General features: G+C 40.6%; 1 protein-coding gene across 1 annotated transcript in view; it reads left to right on the top strand.

Annotated features, from left to right (window-relative positions):
* The window catches only part of NCSTN (nicastrin), a 212,132-nt gene that overhangs the window by 178,325 nt on the left and 21,376 nt on the right, over positions 1-12,431 (top strand). The window contains exon 14 of the mRNA XM_068254932.1: positions 5,433-5,520. Coding sequence (XP_068111033.1) covers positions 5,433-5,520 — 88 coding nt within the window. The remainder of the gene's footprint in view (positions 1-5,432; positions 5,521-12,431) is intronic.

Raw genomic sequence — 12,431 nt, forward strand, 5'->3', positions numbered from 1 at the left:
GCATCTAGCTGCATCGATAATAAGATCTAGGAAACCTATCTGCCCTGTGTTGGGGGCGTAAATAGCTCCTATTGTAAGCTTATGTGTGTTGAAAGTCCCTTTTACCAGTATAAATCTACCATTTGGGTCCCTATAAGTCTCAAGGTTTTCAGTGATCACATCTCTGGCTAGTATGATTGCAGCCCCCTTCTTTTTTCCATCCTCCACACTACTGTAGAAGGCCTGGGTAAATATCCTATCTGTCAGTCTAGGATGAGGTGGTCCTTTAAAGTGTGTCTCCTGTATGAAAGCAATTTGAATTCTCAGCCTATGTAGCTCTTGCATGAGACTCGTCCTTTTTTCCGGGATATTTAGGCCATGGGCATCTAAAGGATACCCGAACTGACATGTGACGTGATGAGATAGACATGTGTATGTACAGTGCCTAGCACACAAAACTGTGCTGTGTTCCTTTTTTTCTTTCTCTGCCTGAAAGAGTTAAATATCAGGTATGCAAGTGGCTGACTCAGTCCTGACTCAGACAGGAAGTGACTACAGTGTGACCCTCACCAATAAGAAATTCCCCTTTTTTACCTCTTTCTTGCTCTCAGAAGCCATTTTCTGCTAGGAAAGTGTTTTATAAGTTGGAATTTCTTATCAGTGATGGTCGCATAGTTATTTGTGTGCTAGCTACTGTACATACACATGTCTATCTCATTATGTCACATGTCAGTTCGGGTATCCTTTAAAGTGAACATCCGGACTAAAAATCGACTCAGCAGCACTGAAAAGGCTTTGTGTTTCTTTAACAGTTTCACAGCATCAGAACTTTATTTCTCTTATACAAACCTCATTTTTAGCTGCACAGAAGAAAACTGCCCGGGCTTTTTTCCCCTGATGCTGTGCAAAGCATGATGGGATTTCTGATTTTGTTGTTCTCTTTCTGCTGTTTTGGTGCAATTTTTTTTTTTTTTTTTTTTTTTACATTTTGAAATTGACATTTGAAGCCTAGCGTGTGCAGCTGGGAGGGGTAATCAGGACACAGGATAGTTGGAACTGTGTCTCCTGCTCCTTGTCACCTCCTTTCAACCAAAAAGATGGCTGCCCCCATGACAAAGATGGCAGCCCCCATGAATCACAAACATTTGCCTGTTATTTTAAAACAGGGTGGGTAAGAGATTATATTACCTATCTATTCTAATTAACATAACTAATGTAACTTAATGACAGTATGTTTGTTTAGGCTGAAGTTCCCCTTTAAGGACATCAGTTTAAGATGGCTCATATTTTACCTCCTCCTCTTTCCTATTCCCTCTCCCTTTTCAATTCCATATCGTGTCCCAAGGGGGACCAATACCCCCTCCATGTATTTTCATGCAATCCAGCTCAATGGTATTCCTTAATCCAATGAGAAAGAGCAGCAGCAGCAACAACAAAAATGAGAGAAAATGAAAAACCACAATAAAAAGAAGACACCAATACATCTATCTGTTTTGGATCAATCCCTTAAACACACACCCATACCTTGCTGTGGATCAAGTCCACAAATACCCCCTTCAGGGATCATTGGATCAAAGTTCCTAACTAGAGTTATTAGTTGACCGCTAATCTTGGCACAATGTGCCCTGTGAGGTAGAGTACCGTTCTGACCAAGGACTCGCCCCACTCTCCCGGTACCCCATTCCTGAGAAAAGCAGATGAGAGGGAGGGGAGGCAATACTCTTTGCATAGTGATCACAGCTTCTGAGTTCAAATTATTTTTAGTGTCTGTCACTTTTTTTTCCTGAGATTTGTTTGTCAGTGGTAATGGAGCAGTAGGGGCCAAGAGCAGATAGTTAAGTCCCGCACATACACACACTAATTTTTTCAGATAAATGATTGTGCATTATTGTTTTTAGCTGGCAGTGGGCTCTATGGCCACTGACAGGTTATATTAGGCCGAATGGTATTTAGAGCTGGTTCTGCAAGCATCAAGAAAAGCATTTGGCTATGTTGCGTATTTAACCCCCACAGGGGGAAACAGAAGCACCACGGTTACCGATCCTGGATGCATCCAGGAAAAAAAAAAGAGATTGCGAAATCGAGCTGCTTTTGTGCTAACGATTGTTTAATGCCGCCCAGAGCCCTTACTGCTCTGTGAAGAGTAAATGAGGAGGAGGAGGAGAAGGGCGCTTCCTATGGTGCATTTTGTAAGGACATATACCACAGAGGGAGAATTGCAACGCGTAATGCACAACTGCAGCATCAAACAGTTTATTTTTTATTGCCAGATCAATTGCAACAGTTGATGCAGTGATGGCAGAGAAAGCCAGTGAATGGCACAACTGAGAGGCTGACCCAACAGCCTTTCATGTCTACTGATGATTGGACAGAGCAATTCAAAGTACAGGGGCAGGAGACAAACTCTGATTTAAAGTGGACCTGAACTCTTGCACAGGACAAAAGGAAAACGGAGAGAAAGGCACCCTGTATGTATTTAGAGAGTTTAGCCTGTTTAAGGCTTCTTGCACACTGCAAGCGATTCCGATTCAAATTCCGCTTTTTAATCAGTTTTTACCTCCGATTCCGATTCAGATTTGCAGTGTGCAAGGAGCAAACTGCAAATCTGAATCTGAATCGGAAGTAAAAACAGATTAAAAAGCGGAATCTGAATCTGAATTGCTTGCAGTGTGCAAGAGGCCTAATTCCCTGTCATCTGTGCCTAATCACAACTGTAATTTTATCTCCCAGCTGTGTCAGCTCAAGAATCTCAGCAGCCTCTGCTAATTTGTAAACACAGGATGGTTAACCCTTTGCTTCCATAAAAACAGGAAGTACACACACTGCAGATTTATTGCTGGTGTTCTGTGGGCTGATACATCACAGATGAGGGGGATTAGACTGGCTAAACTCTCTAAATACATACAAAGTGCATTTCTCTGTTTTCCTTCTGTCTGGTGCAAGAGTTCTTGACCACTTTAAGACAAAGCAATCAGGGTAGATAATAATAGGTGTCTATACAGACATGAAACGGATGGGCAAAACGATCACAAAGATTATTATGGCCATTTATATTTTGTATGTACACAGGGAGCGAGAGCACTTCATAAGAGAAATTGATTGTTTTTTTTCCTTACACAGAAGGCTGAATCACGGGCAGCAGATGTGCCTACTGATTAACTAGTCATTTCTATGCAGGGTTTCAAGCAATGTTAACATCACCATATTTAGTTGTCTTATTATTTGAAAAAAATTTAAACTAAAGGTACCCATACACTACAACAATTTCCCATCGAAATACAGCAGATTCGATCACTGTGATCGAATCTTCTGTAAAATCGTTAACGCAAATGTTGATCGATCGATTTCCACCCAAAATTGATCGATTCAGTCGATCTGTCCAAGCATAAAATTTAAGTCGAACGCCGGCGAGTCGGGAGCACGTCGTTAGGGGTGTTTAATACGGCGTAGACCAACGCAGCAATACATCACCTGTCCGTCACAAGTCCCTGGGTCCCCACAGTCTCTCACCTCTTTCAGCACTTCCCTGTCTTCTCCTCACTTCATGTCCCGTCCTGTGAGAAAGCAAAGTTCAAACAGTAGAGGGCGCTCTACTGTTTGAACATTCTGCTTGTCACAGGAGGGGACAGGAAGTGAAGCGAAGATGGAGGAGTACGCTGGAAGAAATGAGAGACTGCGGGGACCCGCGCTGTAAGACAGGTAATGTATTGTGGCTGGCCGGGGGAGCAGAGACGCACGGCAGGTTCACAGGTTGTGAATCTATTTCATGCTGAAATCGAATTCAAAATCTGTGTGCAGTGTATGGGCAGCCATTAGATCCCTCTCTGATCAGATTTGATCAGAGAAGAATCTATCTGTTGGTCGATCTGGTGGCAATCGACCAGTGTATTAACACAAGGCAGCCTTAACACAAGGTCTACTTTAAATCTCTATAGGTCTCGAGCACTGAGACCCCCTTTCCATAGTTTCTGGTTCTGTGGATGGAACAGAGTAATTCAGAATTCCAGAAAGTATGAGTCAGCCTCATATTGTCATGCAGACCTGATACCTCAAGCCCAGAGATCTCACCATTAGAGTTCTTAAAGGACATCCGAGGTGAAAATAAACTGTTGAGATAAGTAATTGTATCTATCCTCCTCCTCCTAAAATGACCTTTTTAGCTATCCTACAGTCTTATTTTATATTTAAATATAGTTTTTAAGTTTTTACTGTTTCATTGTCTCTGCTCAATTACACCTTCATTGAAGTATGCCATAGCTCAAATCTACGAAACTATTGACCCTTTTTATCTATTTCCTGCTGTCAGCAGCCATTTTCTGCCAGGAAAGTGCTTTAGGGTTGTAATTCTTTATCAGTGAGAGTTATGCTATAGTCCGACCCAGTCCCGACCTGGACAGAAACTGTAACTTGCATATCCTGAAGTTTAACTCTTTCAGGCAGAGAAAGAAAAAAAGGAGCACAGCATAGTCATTTGTGTGCTTTGCACTGTACATATACATGTCTCTCTCCTCATGTCACATGTCACCTCAGTTGTCCTTTAATGCTAGGTACACACAGTACAGATCCATGGGTTGCACCAATTATTTCCAACTTGCCCAATCTGCTCCCAATGGATAACTGGATAGATTTTGTGAATTAGTGATCTGAAAATCGATCCCGTTATTGATCAAGAACAGTTTGGACATGTACACAAGATTAAACTTACCGTCAGATTACCCATTGATCTGACAGGAAATTGCATTGTGTGTACCTAGCTTAAAGAGACTCCGTAACAAAAATTACATCCTGTTTTTTATCATCCTACAAGTTCCAAAAGCTATTCTAATGTGTTCTAGCTTACTGCAGTACGTTCTACTATCACCATCTCTGTAATAAATCAACTTATCTCTCTCTTGTCAGACTTGTCAGCCTGTGTCTGGAAGGCTGCCAAGTTCTTCAGTGTTGTGGTTCTGTGATGCATCTCCCCCCTCCTGGCCCCTCTATGCACACTGCCTGTGTATAATGATCTCTTGAGATACAAAAGGAAGGCTGTATACAGCCTGCTTGTGTATGGATGTATTTTCTATGTGTGGACATACTGTACATCAACCTACTTCCTGTCTTGGTGGCCATTTTGTTTGTTTATAAACAAACTTTTTAAAACTGTTTTTAACCACTTTTAATGCGGCGAGGAGCGGCGAAATTGTGACAGAGGGGAATAGGAGATGTCCCCTAACGCACTGGTATGTTTACTTTTGTGCGATTTTAACAATACAGATTCTCTTTAAGGGGCAGAATAATTATGTGGTTTCACCTACCAGCATTTACCAGATTTTGAAATACCAGCTTTCCGTGGACTGACCCATTACTAGACTGTTAACATAATGCTGAGGTTGGGGGAATTAACCTATTCAGTCTGCAGTCCTTCTGTTAAGAATGTTATTCATTAACTCTGTATTTCTTTCTTTCTACAGGTTACCCGAATGTTGTATGGTTTCCTGGTAATGTCTAACAACAGCTGGTTTCAGTCCATTATTAAATCGGACTTAAAAAAAGTTCTAGGTAGGACCAGCATGCTTTTCTGAACCTTTGCTTAGTAACTGAGAAATGCCGAGGATGGCCTGATAAGCAGACCCAGTTTCATAGGCTCAGTAGAGATGGTCAACGGGATACAAAAAATTCTGGCTTGCATGCATAACCAATGACACTGGAAAGTGCACGTGTTTTCTGCAGTTCCAAGCTGTGTACAATTTTTAATAAATTTGCATGTAAGCCATAATTATTAGCATCTAATTGGCCATCTCTCACTATCAACAGTCCCATCATGCCTTTCCAAAAGCATTATAAAAGAGGCTTACAGCTCAACAGCAACTAAGGGTTTATTTGTTGTAAGGCCTCTTTTCCACAAGCATCTGACAAGCGATAAATTCACTGCCTGCCAGATGTTCCTGTCAATCAGCCAGGCGCTTGTTGGCGCTCAGTGCGACATATGATTTTATGCTGCATGGGAATGCCACTGCGTGTCAGCGCCTGACACGCGCAGTGTTATAACCGCTGCCATTTGGCTGCATTTAAATTGTACCCGAATGGCAGTTGTGGGCAGCCGTCGGGACACTGAACTGCTCCACAAACAAGCAGTTCAAACAAGAGACCTAAATCAGGCTATGCACGCATCACTTTTTTAACAGCAGTTACAATCTGTGTGCATTGTAAGGGGATAGCCACCCAATGTGGCATCTATTTGGCCACCTGAAGATGGAGAGAAACAGATTGGGCATCTGTCCAACTTCCATTACTTCCCGGCATAATACGAACCACCCAATGCAACTTAGAAATGGAAGCTAAACTACACCCTATCTGCCCCCCCCCCCCCCCTCCATATTTCACCCTCCTGACATTCACATACATTGGAGAGCTATTCTGGAAACTTTAACCTGACATTCTGGAGTTTGAGGAGGTTCAACCCTGAAGTATCATTACTTCTGAGCTGATCTGAAAATATTAGTGGTAGCTGTACTTCGTGATTTACTATTTTAGTTTGCTAACAGCAACCCCCCGCCCGCCACACAAATTAGCAGGCAGGGTAAGGGTTGCTGTGTCCTTATCACCTAAAAGTTGAACCAACAGTTTGGTTCTGTTTGGTTTTAGTTTAGGTTTAGTGCTTTGTTTTGTCTTATTATCTTTACTTAGGAAAGATAATTTGTGATTGTTTTTGCATTAATGGCTATCCGGAGGGAGTGACGCACATTGGTATACTCTTATTATCCCTTTGACAATGCATATATATTTACATAAGAAACTACCTTTCCATATCTACGTAGAGTAGTAGGGGTGTCTCAGCACCCTAGAGGAAAAAAGAAACGAGACAAAAAACAAACAAACCAGGAGCCCAATAGCGCAATATGTTTTCATATACGGGATATCAACAGGTAAGGTAATTGTACTACTCACAAAGGCGGGTTGTAGAGGGGCAAACGACCACAAGAAGCAGGTGGAGACAACAAACCCGACTTAACGCGGGGTGGTTCATACTGATCTGGGTGTGGTCGGTCTCCTTGGTAAAATTGTCAGATTATCGCTATGGTTTAAACCATGTGTAGTCTGTCTAGATCCCTTTCAACAGTGTGTGTTGGGAGGGGGGGGGATTTATAAAGCACAATTTAGGTAAAGATGCGCCCCAGTGTGAATAAAATTGGAATTAAAAACAAGATAAAATTGAAAAAAGGTGGCTTACCTCAATGATGAGAGATTTGTATGAACAAACATTTATTTAGCACAGGCAACGTGTTTCACAGGTCTAAGCCCGCTTCCTCAGGCCGATAACAGTGCCAATTGCAAATAGCTGATCTGCAAAAGGGAGGCTGTGTTTTTCTGGTTGGAGTTTAGGCTTTTTTGTTTACCCTCATTCAGAATTTCAATTGTTAATGTATATACAGTATAGTTAAAGAGGAAATCCAGAGTTTCTTGAAAACATGTATACATTTCTGAACCTGCTCTGCTTAGGTTAACTTCAAAACTTTTAAAAGTTAATTTGGAGGTGTTGACGCAGCCTCCTGTACCAACACAACATTAGGCTAAACTTTCTATGATTCCTAACAGAGTCTGTATATCTAGTTCTAGATTCACTAAATAAGTTCATTCTTATAGTGAAGAAGAGGACACATTTTTTCTCATGCGAGACAACACACATTACAACACCCACATGTACAACTCCTCCACTTCTTATTTGCTCTTCCTCATGGGTTGGCTCACCTCAAGGAATATAAAAAATGGGCTCCAAATATCATAAAAATACCTTTTCTTATTTGGATTAAAACAGTGTTTGTACAGGTTTTGACATGCTAAGGACAGGGGGCGCATGTTCTCAGGCTGCTGGCAACTAAATATCCTACTGTCACTACTAAACCTTCCAATAACGCACTCTGTACACATTTCGTTGGCAAGGCAATTCGTCCGAGGCTAAGGAGCGCGACAAAGTGACAATTGATATATCAGTGGGGCCTCTCCTGATAAGCTAAAAACAGCAGCTCGAAAACCAGCATCCCCCGCATGTAATCATATTTAGTTTGTAACAGTGTAAAGCATACTGTATTTTTTGGACTATAAGATGCATTTTTTCTTCGCCAAAAGTGTGTGCGTATGGGGGGGTGGGTGGGGGGGGGAGAGTCAGTGCATCTTAGTCTGAATGTGTCCTCCTTTGCCCCTGTGTGTGCCCTCTGACCTACGTGTCTGTCCTCTGCCCCACGTGTCTGTCCTCTGCCCCATCCTCCTTTTTTTCATGTATGTGCCATAATTGGTCTTTCTATACTCAACTCAAACTTGGAGAAGGCCTTAGGAGTACTCATTGACAACAAGTTAAATAATGGTATTCAATGCTAAGCCACTGCAGCTAAAGCTAATAAAATTTTGGGATGCATAAAAAGGGAAATAAAAAGTCGAGATGCTAGCATAATATTGCCCCTGTTTAACTCTCTAGTAAGGCCACATCTGGAATATGGAATTCAGTTTTGGGCACCACATTACAGGAAAGATATTGCAGTTTTAGGCTGCTTTCACACAGGGACGTTACAGGCGCACGTTAACGCTCCCCCAACGCACAGCAATGTAACACAAGTGGGCTGTTCACACAGCCCACGTTGCGTTACATGTAACGCTGCACGTTGTCCGGAAAGTGCAGCATGCTACAGCGTTAGAGCGGCTATAGCCGCGTTAGACTGTTTGCACATGCTCAGTGGGGGCGGAGAGGAGGCGGGGAGAGCCAGCTACAGTAGCCGCGCACATGGCTACTTAATATTCACTGCACTGGCGGCCGCTGATTGGCCGGCGGGACCACGTGATGCGGAGGGTCTCGCTCCGCATCACGTGGTCCCGCCGGCCAATCAGCGCCACTCTGGGAGACCTTATAGGGATAGAGCCGCCTATTGCGGCTCACTCTACCGTCCTCTCTTGCAGCACCATACGTTATGTTAGGTGCACGTTATGCGACCTTAACGTGGCACCTAACGCAGCGTCTTGGTGTGCAAGAAGCCTTAGAGCAGGGGCAGAGACGAGCAACAAAATTGATACGTGGGACGGAAGGTCTCACTTACCAAGAAAGGGTAGATAAACTGGGTTTATTTAGTCTAGAGAAAATACGACTTAGAGGGGATCTAATTAACATGTATAAATACAACAGAGGGCAATATAAAAGCTTGGCGTATGAGCTTTTTGTCCCTAGGCCTTCACAAAGGACTAGAGGACATGATCTGTGCATGGAGGAAAAACGTTTCAGCCATTTATTTAGGAAAGGATTCTTTACAGTAAGAGTGATCAAGATGTGGAATGCATTGCCACAGGAAGTAGTTATGGCAAATTCTATTTCTGCATTTAAAGGGGCTTAGATGCTTTCTTTACATTGAAGGACTTCCATGGCATTAACCACCCTGGCGGTGCATTTGTGTCTGGAATTATGAGTCAAAAGCGGTACATTTTTTTCTAGAATTTTCTGCCTCCAATTCTTAAGTCATAATTTACCAAAATATGACAGAATAAAAGCCTGGTAGACATTCTGCATATAAATTAAAGACTAGAACACAAATTTTGTGAATTAATTAAATTTATGAAAACACTTAAAAATTTTGAAACTGTACAAATAAGAGAGTAGTCAAAATCGGTAACAGTATGGCAGAAGCACTTAGCTCAGAAGCAGTTGGGAACCAAATGCCGATATTGTTACTATCCTGTGCTTTCAAATAAGCTTTTCTGCCATGGCAGTCAGGTGACACAGGAGAGATCAAATTACAGCTTATGATTAGAGACAAATGAGGTTAGACTCTCTTTATATATACATGTACATACAAACATATACATACACGTACATGCACACACGTACATCTATACATACACGTACATATATACATACATGTACATGCATACATGTACATACATGTATGTGCATGTATGTATGTGCATGTATGTATGTGCATGTATATGTATGTATGTACATGTATGTATGTACATGTATGTGTATGTATGTACATGTATGTGTATGTATGTACATGTATGTGCATGTATGTGCATGTATGTATGCATGTATGTATGTGCATGTATGTATGCATGTATGTATGTGCATGTATGTACATGTATGTATGTATGCATGTATGTATATGTATGTATGCATGTATGTATATGTATGTATGCATGTATGTACATGTATGTATGCATGTATGTACATGTATGTATGCATGTATGTACATGTATATATGCATGTATGTACATGTATGTATGCATGTATGTACATGTATGTACATGTATGTATGTATGCATGTATGTACATGTATGTATGTACATGTATGTATGCATGTATGTATGTATGCATGTATGTACATGTATGTATGTATGTATGTATGCATGTATGTATGCATGTATGTACATGTATGTATGCATGTATGTACATGTATGTATGCATGCATGTATGTACATGTATGTATGTATGCATGCATGTATGTACATGTATGTATGTATGCATGCATGTATGTACATGTATGTATGTATGCATGCATGTATGTGTATGTATGCATGCATGTACATGTATGTATGCATGCATGCATGTACATGTATGTATGCATGCATGTATGTATGCATGCATGTATGTACATGTATGTATGCATGCATGTATGTACATGTATGTATGCATGCATGTATGTACATGTATGTATGCATGCATGTATGTACATGTATGCATGCATGCATGTATGTACATGTATGCATGCATGCATGTATGTACATGTATGCATGCATGCATGTATGTACATGTATGCATGCATGCATGTATGTACATGTATGCATGCATGCATGTATGTACATGTATGCATGCATGCATGTATGTACATGTATGCATGCATGCATGTATGTACATGTATGCATGCATGCATGTATGTACATGTATGCATGCATGCATGTATGTACATGTATGCATGCATGCATGTATGTACATGTATGCATGCATGCATGTATGTACATGTATGCATGCATGCATGTATGTACATGTATGCATGCATGCATGTATGTACATGTATGTATGCATGCATGTATGTACATGTATGTATGCATGCATGTATGTACATGTATGTATGCATGCATGTATGTACATGTATGTATGCATGCATGTATGTACATGTATGTATGCATGCATGTATGTACATGTATGTATGCATGCATGTATGTACATGTATGTATGCATGCATGTATGTACATGTATGTATGCATGCATGTATGTACATGTATGTATGCATGCATGTATGTACATGTATGTATGCATGCATGTATGTACATGTATGTATGCATGCATGTATGTACATGTATGTATGCATGCATGTATGTACATGTATGTATGCATGCATGTATGTACATGTATGTATGCATGCATGTATGTACATGTATGTATGCATGCATGTATGTACATGTATGTATGCATGCATGTATGTACATGTATGTATGCATGCATGTATGTACATGTATGTATGCATGCATGTATGTACATGTATGTATGCATGCATGTATGTACATGTATGTATGCATGCATGTATGTACATGTATGTATGCATGCATGTATGTATGCATGCATGTATGTACATGTATGTATGCATGCATGTATGTACATGTATGTATGCATGCATGTATGTACATGTATGTATGCATGCATGTATGTACATGTATGTATGCATGCATGTATGTACATGTATGTATGCATGCATGTATGTACATGTATGTATGCATGCATGTATGTACATGTATGTATGCATGCATGTATGTACATGTATGTATGCATGCATGTATGTACATGTATGTATGCATGCATGTATGTACATGTATGTATGCATGCATGTATGTACATGTATGTATGCATGCATGTATGTACATGTATGTATGCATGCATGTATGTACATGTATGTATGCATGCATGTATGTACATGTATGTATGCATGCATGTATGTACATGTATGTATGCATGCATGTATGTACATGTATGTATGCATGCATGTATGTACATGTATGTATGCATGCATGTATGTACATGTATGTATGCATGCATGTATGTATGCATGCATGTATGTACATGTATGTATGCATGCATGTATGTACATGTATGTATGCATGCATGTATGTACATGTATGTATGCATGCATGTATGTACATGTATGTATGCATGCATGTATGTACATGTATGTATGCATGCATGTATGTACATGTATGTATGCATGCATGTATGTACATGTATGTATGCATGCATGTATGTACATGTATGTATGCATGCATGTATGTACATGTATGTATGCATGCATGTATGTACATGTATGTATGCATGCATGTATGTACATGTATGTATGCATGCATGTATGTACATGTATGTATGCATGCATGTATGTACATGTATGTATGCATGCATGTATGTACATGTATGTATGCATGCATGTATGTACATGTATGTATGC

This window comes from Hyperolius riggenbachi, chromosome 9 (assembly GCF_040937935.1).
Source record: "Hyperolius riggenbachi isolate aHypRig1 chromosome 9, aHypRig1.pri, whole genome shotgun sequence".
NCBI lineage: Eukaryota > Metazoa > Chordata > Amphibia > Anura > Hyperoliidae > Hyperolius > Hyperolius riggenbachi.